We start from the raw sequence: 14300 nt of genomic DNA, 5'->3' as shown, positions 1-14300 counted from the left end.
TACACATCCTTAATGCTTTTGCACCATCTGCTTTAAACATTGTGCTTAAACCATTTAAATAGCACATGGTTGCAGAGAGAAGAGGAAGTGCCTGATAGGTCTGCAGCTCCCCTCTTGAAAGATGAAGATCTGATTATTATGACATTAATTTAATTACTTGCTGGTCTTAGAACAATTCTATGCTTTCCTTGTTAAGCTATTACTCTGAATCTTCTTTCAGAGGGTACCAGTCCAGCCCCACTGAACATCTTAAACCAGTTCGATGTTTTGATGTACATTTGATTGCTTTTCAGCACCAACTGCCAAATGGACTTTGCATGACCCCACACTGGTCACACCTTCATATTTTAAGTTAAGTTAACTTATTTGTATTGAATGTGTTGACATAACCTGTATATGAAAGTTTTACTTGGCTGAACTTATTAGACTATAAGAGTCTGAACTAATTTATATTAGTTAACTTGACTGCTTCTGAGAGAAACATCTGAGCTTTAAATAATGCATTCATTCATTTTCTTTTCAGCTTAGTCCTTTTATTAATCTGGGGTCACCACAGCGGAATGAACCAACAACTTATCCAGCATGTTTTACGCAGCGGATGCCCTTCCAGCTGTAATCCATCATAGGAAAACACCCTCCCATCCACACACATACACTACGGACAATTTAGCTTACCCAATTCACCTATAGCACATGTCTTTGGACTTGTGGGGGAAACCTAAGTACCCAGAGGAAACCCACGCAAACACGGCTAGAACATACAAACTCTACACAGAAATGCCAACTGACCCAGCCAAGGCTCGAACCAGCGACCTTCTTGCTGTGAGACAGACAGCACTACTAATGAAATATAATTGATCATAAATAAAACAAAAGTTTTCTCAAACAGATATTTCAATATTAATAACAATTTCAACATAATTTGATATTATTTAAAATTCTCTTGTTTTTTAATAATTTCATATTTTTGCCCTAACCTATTAAATTGGATGTACACCCACATGGAAAGAACCGATATAAACATATATGTTTTGATATAGGTTTTTAATATATGTGACATGTATAAAATTGGCAATTTTCCTATATTATATGTACGTATGCACATATATACAAATACACTCTATATGTGTACATATATGTGTGCATATATATGTGCATACATACATGTACCTATATAGGTACATATATGCATATGTGCTTATAAGCACATATATGTTCACCTATATGTTTACCTATATATTTGTAAAATTAATAAAATCCATGCTAGACAACATAAATAAAAGCCCAAAATGTAGAAATTTACTTGTTTTATTTACCTTTTAGAAAAAAACATTTAGAAAAAAGTCTGTGAGCAGGGTGAGAGGTGTACTCAATGGCTGGCAGTGTAGTCCCTGTGATGCGTTGGGCAGTTTTCACCACCCGCTGTTGCTGAGCGTAAGGCACTGTGGTGAAAACTGCCCAACGCATCACAGGGACTACACTGCCAGCTATTGAGGACATCCAGAAGAAACACTTTCTGCACCGAGCACGCAGTATTCTTAAGGACACCTCTCACCCTGCTTACAGACTGTTTTCTCTCCTACCTTCCGGCAGGCGCTTCAGGCTCCCCCGGACAAAAACCAGCAGACTGAGGAACAGCTTTTTCCCCAGAGCTGTCTCCCTTTTGAACTCTTCCCCTCACTGAGTCTTTTGCCCCCCCTTGACCTTGTAAATGTTTAGGGAAAACCTGTAAATATCATAGCTTTCCATCTCCTCTCACTTGCCATAGTTAAATTCCATAACATGCCAACTACATGTGATACCTAATTCAAGTGTTCACACATACATACGTTTTTTTTTTTTTTTTTTTTGCATTTTTTTAGTTAGTTCACAGTTTTTGTCTTGATAATAGAAAATATGAGCTAGGCATCATGTATGACAGTTGCCAAAGTGAGATATGTGCTATATAGGAGACATATCTTGCATGTACATATAGGGCTTATATGTGGATATAAAGAAGCAGAAGACATATGTACAAGTATGCACATCAATTTTGCCGATATGTGGCATATACACATACATACAGCATATATTATCATACATGTGCATATATACTGCTTATAGGTTTCATATGCGCATATATCCTCATATAGGTTCTTTCCATGGTAGCCTAGTATTTTTGTAGACTGTGATCTTAAGTTATTTTGTTGAATTAGCTCTAGTTTTGGCTTTGGTACTTATAAAACGTATACACAAATATATTGTATAACATACTGTAATGTAATAAATATAATGACCAGTCATCAAATCATATAAGATCATCTAATGATCTTTTTTAAGTAATATTAATAGATACCTTCAGGGGAAAAGGTTGAGAGATAGTCAGGTATATGTCAGATATAGGCCTATATCAGAATTACGGTCATGTCACAGAAAAGACCATAAAACGAAGATAACATTTTAGTGCATAAGATCGAGGAGCTTGTTTATTTATTTACAGATCCTTCACCCAAGTGCACAATATGCACAATAGGTGGCGGTAACACTCATAAGAAGTAAACGGCCAACAAACCAAAAAGAAGTAGAGGAAGAAGGGTAAACTTTATCATATATTTATGGAACTTTATCTCTCTATTTAATTTATTGACGCAATGGATCGCCAAACCACTGCTGTCCGTCCAGAACACCGATTTGACACAAATAACTTGAAAAGATATCTGTCAGGGAAACTTGACTTTTCAGGCACTATAACTGTGCAACAGTACAGGTAAGAAAGCTTTGTAACAATTTACAATAAGTTTGTATTAGTTAATATTATCCTAATGTACTTACTAACATGAACAAACAATAGACAAAACATTTATTATTGCAATATTTATTCATCTTTGTTTACGTTAGTTAATGGAAATAAAGTTGTTAATTGTTAGTTCATGTTTACTCACGGTCCTTAAACTATGTCAACAGGCATGGATTTGGATTTTAACAATAGATTAGTAAATGTTTAACTAAAGACTCTTAAAGTATTGTTCATTCAAGTAACATTACTTGTCTTTCATATACGCCTCATGCAAACAAAACACATGCTTTGTTTGTTTGTTTTATTTATTTATTTGTTTTAAATAGGGCTGGTCAATCCAACCCAACGTTTTACATTGAGGCTGCAGACAAGCGTTATGTGCTCCGAAAGAAACCTCCTGGAGAACTGCTTCCTGGAGCTCATAAGGTAATATTGATCTATCGTGTGTTTCAATTTGCATTATTGTGAAAATAATGCTTATTTGTAGAATACGTATAATGCTAATTTAAATAAAAGTTAATTTGCTTGCGTCAGACATGGTTGTGAATGTGGACTTTGACACTACTGACTATACAACGGGGAGCATAAATCTGTGTAAGCTACCCAGTAGAGGGAGATCGAGCCAAACAATTTTGTGCTCTCCGTATCTGTACTTTTGCGCATGCGGGTCAGTTTAGGAACAGGATCTGTTCACACTGCTAATCTGATATTGGCCACATTTATAAGAGCAGTGTTAACAGTCATGCAAAAAATCAGATCTGAGAACAAATCAGATTTGAGCGCTAAGCCTCGCAGTGTGAACTTAGCCAATAAGTAAACTATGCAGGATATTGTAAAATTTTGTTTTGTTTATTGAGTTTTTTATAAATTTGCATGGTGTCATAAAACCTATTATTTGTTCTAATGTGTAAAATTCTTTTATTGGTGTATCTTGAATTAGACAGATTTTCAGTTCAGTTAATTGATGGTATAAACTAGCTAAGACTATTAAGAAATATTGAAATAACTATAAAAATGACTACAGCATAAAACTAGAAAATTGTAAGCAATAAAACCTGAAATAAATTTGAAAGTTTTAAGTGAAAATAGGAACATCAATTGAGCTGAAAATAATAAAAATGCTAACATGAAAGTAAATAATAATTATACACTGCATCGATTCAGTGTCCAAAATATAACTGTTGAAACAACTAAAACTTACAGCAATATATTTCATCTTTTTTTTGTTTTCTTTCTTTGTTTCGTTATTTATTTATTATTATTATTATTATTACACGTTCGCCTCACAGCAAGAAGGTCACTGGTTTGAGCCTCAGCTGGGTCAGTTGGCATTTCTGTGTGGAGTTTGCATGTTCTCCCCGTGTTCACGTGAGTTTCCTCCGGGTGCTCCGGTTTCCCCCACAAGTCCAAAACATGTGGTATAGGTGAATTGGGTAGGCTAAATTGTAGTGTAATGTAATCGTATCCGTAGTGTATGTGTGTGAATGAGTGTGTATGAATGTTTCCCAGTGATGGGTTGCAGCTGGAATGGCATCTGCTGCGTAAAACATAAGCTGGAAAAGTTGGCGGTTCATTCCGCTGTGGCGACCCCAGATTAATAAAGGGACTAAGCCGAAAAGAAAATGAATGAATGAATGAATTATTTAGCTTAACTGTTTTTATTGATGCATATTATGTATCAACTATATATAACTAAGCCAAGGACAAGGAAAATATGCCAGGTATAGTTTTTTTTCAAGAACATTTTTACAGTTATTCAATTATTATTATTATTATTATTATTATTAATAATAATTTTTTTAAATGTGACCACAAATAACAGCAAATAATTTTTCTGTATAACAGCAAACTGTATGTCTAATTTTTTTCCTATTTGAATAGACTGCCTCAGATTATGCATCCAGTGAATATAACTAGGCAAAGAAGGATTTTTGTGAAGATGACAAGGAAACATCTGTATAGTTCAAAGTCCAAATCATGCAACTAGGGGGGCATGGGTCAATAATAAAAAAAAAAAACATTCAGAAATTGATCTGAAAACTGATGCCCAAAAGTGTTTAGTGTTGGACAAAGCCAGAAGTATAAAAAAAGAGCAGCTGGAGCTTTTGGACACAAATTGAATCAAAACCAGGGTTAGTTTGAGATATTTTATAGAATATACTCTATTTAACAACTTAATTTGTATAAGGGAATGACGAGCACAAATAGAGTACACGTACATGAGACAGGACCTTGGACTATTTCTCATTTTGTGAAAACATGATTGAGCTTTGATTCCCAGCTCTGCTTTATTTTAAAGAAATACTTTTTTTAAATTCATGTATTGTGTGACTTATCATTGTATGTATCTGTGTTTACAGATAGATAGAGAGTATGCTGTACAAAAGTCTTTACATTCCGTTGGCTTTCCTGTTCCTTGCCCTGTGTTATACTGCGCAGATACTGGTGTCATTGGCACAGAGTTCTACATCATGGAACATGTACAGGTATGCACAGCCAATATACATTTTAAATCTCTTTCTATTCACAGAAGTAACATTATTAATAAGTTATGGATATTTAAGACCCCTTTGCACTCGTGAGCCTGTTTCTCCTATAGTGAAAGTGTTTTGTCGAGCGTGGTGCATACATTTGGGTTTCTGATGTTGCTATTGTTACAATCAACAAGGTCACATTGTATTTGCTCAAGTCTGACACAGATGTTGCACAAGAGAGCAACCAAACTTAAATAGGTACTACCAAAAAATCTGTCCTGCACAGGTCTAATCTACACTCTACCTGCTTCCTAATGAATCTGCTGACAGTCTACCAGCTTAAAGCATCTGCCAGGATATTGGTTTTCCTTTTTTATTTACAACAGAAAAAGTTGGGACAGTATGGAAAATGCAAATAAAAAAGAAAGTATTGATTTCTAAATTCACTTTGACTCGTATTTCATTGCAGACAATACAGGAAACATTATTTAATGTGTTCCTCTTGATTTCTATAGTTTTATTTAATTTTTTTTTCAAAATAAACACATAATCCAACTTTTGTACTTTCAACACATTTAAACATTTAAATAAAAAAAAAAAGTTGAAACTGTAAAGCATTCACCACTTTGTAATGTTGCCATTCCTTTTCACAACACTTAAAAGACATTTCAAGAATGAAGACACTATGTGTAGAAGTGTTACAGGTGGCATTTTTTTTTTCATTCTTCCAGCAATCAAGTCTTAAGGCTGGCAACAGTACAGGGTCTTTGTTGCCGCATTTTGCTCTTCAAAATGTGCCACACGTTTTCTATTGGAGATAGGTCGGGACTGCAGGCAGGCCAGTCATGTACCTGTATCCTCTTCACCAGAAGTATAAGCCTTCTGCTTTAAGGATGCAGTTACAATTTACAAAGACGTCACAAAATTCCTACATCTTAAGAATGCAGGCATCACTTACCTCAGTTAAAGTGAATATTCGTGACTCTAAAATAAGAAAGAGACTAGGCAAAAAGGGTTTGTTCCAAAACAAAAGCAAACACTGCTGAACAAAAATAACATAAAGGGTTGTCTCAGTTTTGCCAGAAAATATCCGTAACATTTTAGTTTGTCAATTCACGGTATTAACAAACTCTTAACTAACACTACTAGCTTAATTAACTACTAATTATCTGTTTATTAATAGTTATTAAAGGCATGCATAATAAGATCATACTTTATTACTGCTAATGAACAGTTAATATCTTAAAATCAGGCTGTAGTACTGTAATAAGCCATTAGTTAATAGCATGATTAGTGACCTAAACTAGTGTTACCAAAATATCTTGATAATATTAAGACTTTTGGGAAAATACTATGTCACAATTTTTGGAACTTTGGAACCTTCCAAACATTTTGGAAGGTGTGTGTCCCATTATGTGTGGTGTAAAAGTAACACTGCATTTTAGAAAAAGAACATCATACCAAAAGTAAATTGTGGTGGTGGTATTATCAGTTGGGGCTGTTTTGCTGCATCAGGTCTTCAAAGACTTGCTGTGATAAATGTAACCATGAATTCTGCTATGTACAAAAGTATACTGAAGGAGAATGTCTGGCCATCTGTTAGTGACCTCAGTCTGAAACCAACTTGGGTTCTGCACCAAGACAATGATCCAAAGCCCACCAGCAAGTCCACTTTTGTATTGGTGAAGAAATACAAACTGAAGATTTTGGCGTGGTCTGACCTGACCTGTTTCCAATTGAGACGCTGTGGCATGACCTTAAAAAGGTGGTTCATGCACAAACTCTCCAATGTGGCTGAATTACAACAGTTCTGCAAAGATGAGTGGGCCAAAATTACTCCACAGCACTTTAACAGATTCATTATAAGTTAATGAAAATGCTTTATTACAGTTGTTGCTGCTTAAGGCGGCCCAAACAGTTATTAGATTTAGGGGACAAATACTTTAAAACACAGGGTTATGTAGTTTTGAATTCAGTTTTCCTTGATATTAAAAACATTTATTTCAGTTGTATGATGCAATCAGTTGTATGATGAAACCAGTAAGGAGGCAAATGTTTTCACACCACTGTACATATAAAAATAAGAAGAGCATTTTTAAATGTAACAATTATTCATAATAGTATACTATCTGTTAAAAATATGTGCTTTTTTTATATTAACATCTAATTTAATATGTTGGACTGCAACTTTAACTGTCTTTCATACAGACTACTTTAATTCAGGATAATAAAGTTTATGGCAGGCACATGCAGTTTGTGAAATATATCTGAATGGATTGTTGATTTATTTCTTATCTTCATACTAGATGTTAGAAAAATAACATGTAAACAACACGCAATAGCAAGTTTCTTAAAATATATTATTTTTATTATTATTATTATTTAGCAATCAACATGACTTTTTTAGGGACAGCTATTCGAATCTATAGGCTACTGAAGAATAAACCGAACATGCGATATGATCCTTTCATAATGATCACATAAACTATACATATAAAAAAAGAAAAAAAATGTAAGTAATGGAACATTATATGTAAAAAAATCGAAAGTATTATATAGACTGCAAGCTAAATAAATGCGCCTCGTCAGGGCTGAACATTCTTCAGTCACTGCGCGCGCGTCTGTTTACAGCTTCTGTAAAGATCAGACAGCCTAAAATGACAGATGACCACTGAAGAACGAACTCTGTCAGAAGGACGAGAAAATTCTGTGAAACATTGTGAGATGATGGTCATGCAATTTTTAAAATGAGAGTATGAGTATTTGTGGCAGTCTGTGAAGATAAAATCATTCAAAACATCTTTTTATTTTAGAGAAAGTAGTCAAAGTTTGCATAGCAAACTTTTGATCATATCCACCTGCGACCCACCCATAGTTAAACATCACGTACTTTTTGATTACCTGACCTGCGGACCCCAATATGGAATGTCAAGAGAGTGACTCCCATGTAAACTGCACACAGTTGATTATGTAATGTGGGAAGTCTTGGACACTTGTCAGCGCAAGGATAACTTAAAATTTCCATGCTTAATCAGTAATTGATAAGGTCTGTCAATTTATATGGTAATCAACGATATGTGTACACTTTTGGCTTGGAATAGCCTTCCATTAAAGATTTTTGTGTTCATCCTTGCTACAGGCAAAAAATAAAACCTCCTTTTAAATTAATTGCATTTTAATTGAAACCAAATGTAAGAAATATCGGAATCGGTACTCTGTATCATCAAGTACACAAATTAAAATGCACATACTCTGTTTGTAAAAAAGTGGTACATCCCTATCAGTTTTTTTATGCGTATAATAAAAAAAATGTCATTAAAAATAGCTCTTGGGTTCCGGTGACGTCATCTCTCTGAATGGCAGCTTAAACAGCGGCTCCTCCAAGAAAATCGTTTACAAGCCCCAGTAAATTATCAAAAATATAATTTTCTTGACTTGTTTTGTTTGATAAGTGGGGCAAGTATGGGAAGAAGAGACGGAAACAAAAAATGCACTGCAGGAGAAACTTTACACGATGAAAACGTAGACAACGGCTCCCACGCACATGGACCAGATAGCGAAGCCAATGCTAACAACGCTACCCACCTGAGTGACGCGGCAAGTCTGGCAAAAGTTCTGGAGGAGATAAGGGACTTTCGTAAAGACACAAAACAACAACTAAGTGAGATCATCACCAAACTCACTAGTGTCAATCAAAAAATAGAGGAGGCGGAAACGCGAATTGGAAAAGCAGAAGACCGGGTCCAAAACATGGAACAGGTAATGAGCAAAATGATAAAAGTGATAAATCAACAAGAAAATAAACTGCTCGACCAAGAAGGGAGGTCACGGCGGGAAAATATAAGGATCTACAATGTGCCCGAGGGAGCCGAGGGGGCATCGATGACTCAGTTTATGGAGAAATTTCTACCTGACGTGCTTTATATTCCGCCGACCACAGATATCGGTATTGAGAGAGCTCATCGTGCGTTGGCCCCTAAACCAACCGGTAGAAGACAAGAAAGGCCGCGGTCAATAATAATCAAATTCCATCGCTACAAAATTAAAGAAGAGATCCTACGCAAAGCCTGGGGAAAAAAAAGGTGCTCTGGAATGAAAGACCGATATACTTTGATCAAGATTACTCTCCGACGGTTTTGCAGAAACGCAAGGAATATACTGAGGCGAAACGAGTATTAAAACAGAAGCAAATACGCTTCCAGACCCCGTTCCCGGCTAAACTTCGGGTGTTTTACGAGGATGGGACACGATTGTATGAGACGGCAGAGGAGGCGACCTCAGATATGAAGGACAGAGGACTGCCCGTTAATGTCATCACGCCGAAAGAAAGCCTCGCTGAACAGCTATCCCGTACTGCTTGGGAGATGATGAGAGGATTGAAACCACAGGAGACGGTAGATGAACGAGAGAGGAACATTAGGGAGAGGTTGCAAGTTTTTAGAAGACGACCATTATCCCCTTCAGACGAACTTTAAATGTAAACTAACTCTAAATATCTGGTGAGCTATGCAAACCCTGAAAACGTGGTGCTATATTTAGTTCGATGAGCATATAGCAGTGCAATATTACTATTTTTTACTACTTGTTATTGAGTTCTATATATTTTTTAGTTCATATTTGTCAGGGAGTGAACCAGTTGAGTTCTTTATAGCCAAATTCATAAACATATGGTCTTCGGATAAATATGGGTAAGGAAAAAGTTAAAATCATATCTTATAATGTCAATGGGATGTCAAATCCAATCAAACGTAACAAGATTCTAACAAAAATGAAGAAGGAACAAGCTCACATAGTATACCTACAGGAAACTCATTTAAATGATAAAGAGCATGAAAAATTGTAGAAACTAGGTTTCTCAAATGTATTTTTCTCATCTTATAAAACAGGACATAGGCGAGGAGTTGCTATACTTATTTCAAATAAGTTAAACTTCGGAAAACTATCGGAAAAGAAAGACAAAGAAGGCAGATATATATTGATAAAAGGCAAAATATATGAGCACTCCGTTACTCTATTAAATATATATGCACCTCCAGGAAGTGATATAAGTTTCTTTCAGAAAATTACTAGTATTATGACAATAGAAACAGAAGGATTGTTGATATGTGGGGGTGATTTAAATGTACATTTAAACCCAAAATTAGACTCCTCGAAGGGTAAAAGTTATGACAAGAAACCGTTGTACAAGAAGATTAAAACACTATTTGAGGACATTGGTCTGATCGATGTATGGAGAGATTTTTATCCTAACAGAAAAGATTACACCCATTATTCTGCCCCACACTCTTTATATACCAGAATAGACTATTTTATAATGTTTGGAAAAGATAAAGATAAAATACACACTTGTGAAATTGGAACAATAGATATAAGTGACCATGCACCTGTATATTTATCCATTGATTTTGACCTACAACCAAAGAACACTACATGGAAACTAAACATAAGCTTATTCAATGACCCCTGTTTTAAGGAACAAGTTAAAAAAGAAATTAGTTCCTATCTGGAATTGAATGATAATGGTGAGGTCTCGCCTCCTATTTTTTGGGATTTCCTGAAGGCCGTATTAAGAGGTAAACTCATAGCAATATCTTCATACAAGAAAAAAGGAGAAAAAAAATGCTAGATGAGCTACACGATAAGTTAAAGGAGTTAGAAAAAAGACACAAGGTGAGTTTAGCTCAAAACATACTAGATGAAATTAAGAAAACTAGAGGCAAAATTAATGATTTGGCTACACAAGAGATAAAGAAGAATTTAATGTTCTTAAAACAGAGGTACTATGAAGGTGGATCTACTGCTATGAAAATATTGGCTTGGAAATTGAAGAAGAAAACTGCAAAAAATACAATTCACAAAATTAGAGACCCCAAAACCAAAACAATAAGAAACAAACAAAATGAAATTCAGGAAGTTTTTAAAGAATATTATAAAACTCTATATTCTAGAGCTCCAGGGGGAGATGTGACTCAAATTGATAATTACTTGAATTCCTTAAAATTACCTACATTAAATGAAGAACAAAATAGAAGAATGACCCTTGATATAACTGAGGAAGAATTAAAACTTGCAATTAATAAACTTAAACCAGGCAAATCACCTGGATCAGATGGCTATACAACAGAATGGTATAAGGAATTTAGAAATCAACTAACTCCTATCATGCTTCCTACATTTAATTGGGTTCTAAAACAAGCACAAACCCCACCTAGCTGGAATGAGGCAATAATATCAGTCATACCAAAAGAAGGCAAAGATCAAATGGAATGTGGGTCTTTCAGACCAATATCTGTTCTAAATGTGGACTATAGACTTTTTACCTCTATTATGTCAAAGCGAATGGAAGAACTTATGCCTATGCTGATACATAATGATCAGACAGGTTTTATAAGACAACGACGAACACAAGACAATATAAGGAGGACACTACACATAATGAATCATATACATAAAAATAACATTGTATCAATTATCATAAGTATTGATGCTGAAAAAGCATTTGACTCTGTCAATTGGATTTTCCTTTACAGAGTATTACTCAGATTTGGTTTTAATGATACAATTATAAAAACAATACAGTCCCTATATAATAAACCCACAGCAAGGATCAAAATCAATGGATATTTATCAAACTCTTTTACTTTAGAAAGGGGTTCACGGCAGGGATGTGCATGGTCACCATTACTATTTGCGTTATATTTAGAACCATTAACACAGTACATTAGACAGAATGAGGATATTAGAGGAATACATTTAAAAAAAACAGAACACAAATTGGCTTGCTATGCAGATGATATTCTCATATACCTGAGTCAACCAACACATTCACTACCGGAACTAATACAGTCACTTGAAATATTTGGTCACCTATCGGGCTATAAGATTAATATAAATAAAACACAGATACTTTCATACAATTACAGAGTGCCAAGAGAAATTAAAAATAGATTCCTGTTGAATTGGCAAACAGAATCATTCAAATATCTTGGCATCGTTATGCCAAAAGATCTCACAAAATTATTTGAGTGTAGCTATCAGCCTACTCTTAAAAAATTAAAGAGGATATAGAAAGATGGAATTTAATCCCCTTTTTTAATTTTAGCTCACGTATTGAGTCTATTAAAATGAATATCTTACCTAGATTACTATACCTTTTCCAGACCATACCTATAATAATTAACCAAAACCAGTTTAATGAATGGGATAGAATGTTATCAAGATGTATATGGCAGGGTAAAAAACCTAGAGTTCGTTATAAAACATTACAGCTAACCAAAGAAGAAGGGGGCTGGGGACTACCCTCCCTAAGAGACTATTTCTGTGCAGCACAGATGGGAATCATAATATGCCCGGTTGTAACCCATCATATGAAGCCCAATGGAAAAACATAGAGCAGAGAATATCCTCAATTCCTATACAGGCAACCCTGGCAGATAGTGACTTACAAGACCATATTAAGGCTATTGACAACCCATGGATAAAATGCACTCTCAATGTTTAGAGATCTATAATAACAGAACATAAACTTAAAAATGAGATTATGCCACTTAAATGGTGTGCATATGACTCAGAATTTACACCAAATAAATTAGACACTCGATTCAAAGATTGGATAAACAAAGGGATTACGGCTCTGTGTGACATATTGAAAGATGGTATATTAGACAGCTTTGAGACACTTAAAGAGAAATATTCATTAGAAGCACAAGATTTTTATAGATACTTACAAATGAGACATTTTGTTAACAAAATGATGGAAAATGGGGTGGAAACAAGGATCGGTTTAATGGATTTGTTTAGAAAAGCGTATAAGTCAGATCTTCAAAGTAAAATGATCTCCGGTATATACAAATGTTTGTTAAATCTTAAAACACACTCAACTACCTACATTAGAAGTAAGTGGGAGAAAGAAACGGGAATTATTATAACTGAGGATGAATGGACAAAAATATGGAGGTGTCAATGGAAATGTTCTAAATCACAGAAATGGAGGGAATTTGGTTGGAAGAGTTTAATGAGATTTTTTATCACACCCTCCCAGAAATCATATCATGCTGGAAATTTGTCTATGTGCTGGAGAAAATGCGGAAATCAAAAGGCGAATCATTATCACATTTTCTGGGACTGCTCGGCTATTAAAAAATATTGGAAAGAAATACACAATACCTTACAAAATATTTTTGAATCTGTGATACCCTTTGATTGTAAAACTCTATTTTTTGGACATATACCTGAGGAATGGTTAAAAAGGGATAAATATCTAATGAATATTTTATTGGTAAATGTCAAAAAGAGCATTACCAAAAAATGGCTGTCACATGAAAGTCCTACTCTAAATGAGTGGATGGAAATTACAATGGAAATGTATAAAATGGAACAAATTACCCCATTTGTAAATCAGAAAATGGAACAATTTATTTCATTCTGGGAAAAATGGACCAACTATGCAACATCCCATAATCCTGGACTTTTAGATTAACCTAAAATTGGAAGGATCACTCCCTACATGTACATAGTTGTGTTGCTGACGTGTATGCATATGTTATTTTACTGGTTTATTTATTTACTTTTACTTAATTGCCCCCCCCCCCTTTTTTCCCTTCTATTTTATTTATTTAAATTATTATTCCTTATTATTATTTATTTATTTTACTTTTATATTGTGTATAACATTAGTGTACGTGCGCACAAAAGGAAAGCATATACTGCTGAAAGAGAAAGTGGATGTTTAGAATTTGTGCTTATATTTGTGAGTGTATACAGATGTGTGACCTCTGACATGTACCTGATGTAATTGTAACTTTTTAAGAAAATAAAAAAGATAATAAAAAAATATATATCTCTTAATAAATAATGCTTAATTAATGCTATTAATTGTTGAAGTTATTAATTGTCTTACTGTTATGAGTATATAATAATTTCTATAATTTTTTACTACCTTGTACATCACAACACAGAACAATGACAAAGTTTAATGCAACCTCTGGTATATATGTACATCAGGGACGTATTTTCAGGGACCTGAGCCTCCCAGAGGTCAGTGTGGCAGA

At 34.6% G+C, this 14300-nt stretch overlaps 2 protein-coding genes across 2 annotated transcripts in view; both read left to right on the top strand.

The window, feature by feature from the left end:
* The window catches only part of pxdc1b (PX domain containing 1b), a 33861-nt gene extending 32867 nt beyond the window's left edge, over nt 1-994 (top strand). Inside the window, exon 5 of the mRNA XM_056450415.1 lies at nt 524-994. Coding sequence (XP_056306390.1) covers nt 524-626 — 103 coding nt within the window. The 3' untranslated portion in view covers nt 627-994. The remainder of the gene's footprint in view (nt 1-523) is intronic.
* Nucleotides 995-2533: 1539 nt separating this feature from the next.
* acad11 (acyl-CoA dehydrogenase family, member 11) overlaps nt 2534-14300 on the top strand; it is a 104114-nt gene continuing 92347 nt past the window's right edge. Inside the window, exons 1-4 of the mRNA XM_056450163.1 lie at nt 2534-2746; nt 3103-3202; nt 5137-5262; nt 14254-14300. The exon at nt 14254-14300 is cut by the window's right edge and continues 115 nt beyond it. Coding sequence (XP_056306138.1) covers nt 2631-2746; nt 3103-3202; nt 5137-5262; nt 14254-14300 — 389 coding nt within the window. The 5' untranslated portion in view covers nt 2534-2630. The remainder of the gene's footprint in view (nt 2747-3102; nt 3203-5136; nt 5263-14253) is intronic.

This window comes from Danio aesculapii, chromosome 24, assembly GCF_903798145.1.
Source record: "Danio aesculapii chromosome 24, fDanAes4.1, whole genome shotgun sequence".
NCBI classification, from domain to species: domain Eukaryota; kingdom Metazoa; phylum Chordata; class Actinopteri; order Cypriniformes; family Danionidae; genus Danio; species Danio aesculapii.
This window is presented reverse-complemented; position numbering and strand designations above follow the sequence as displayed.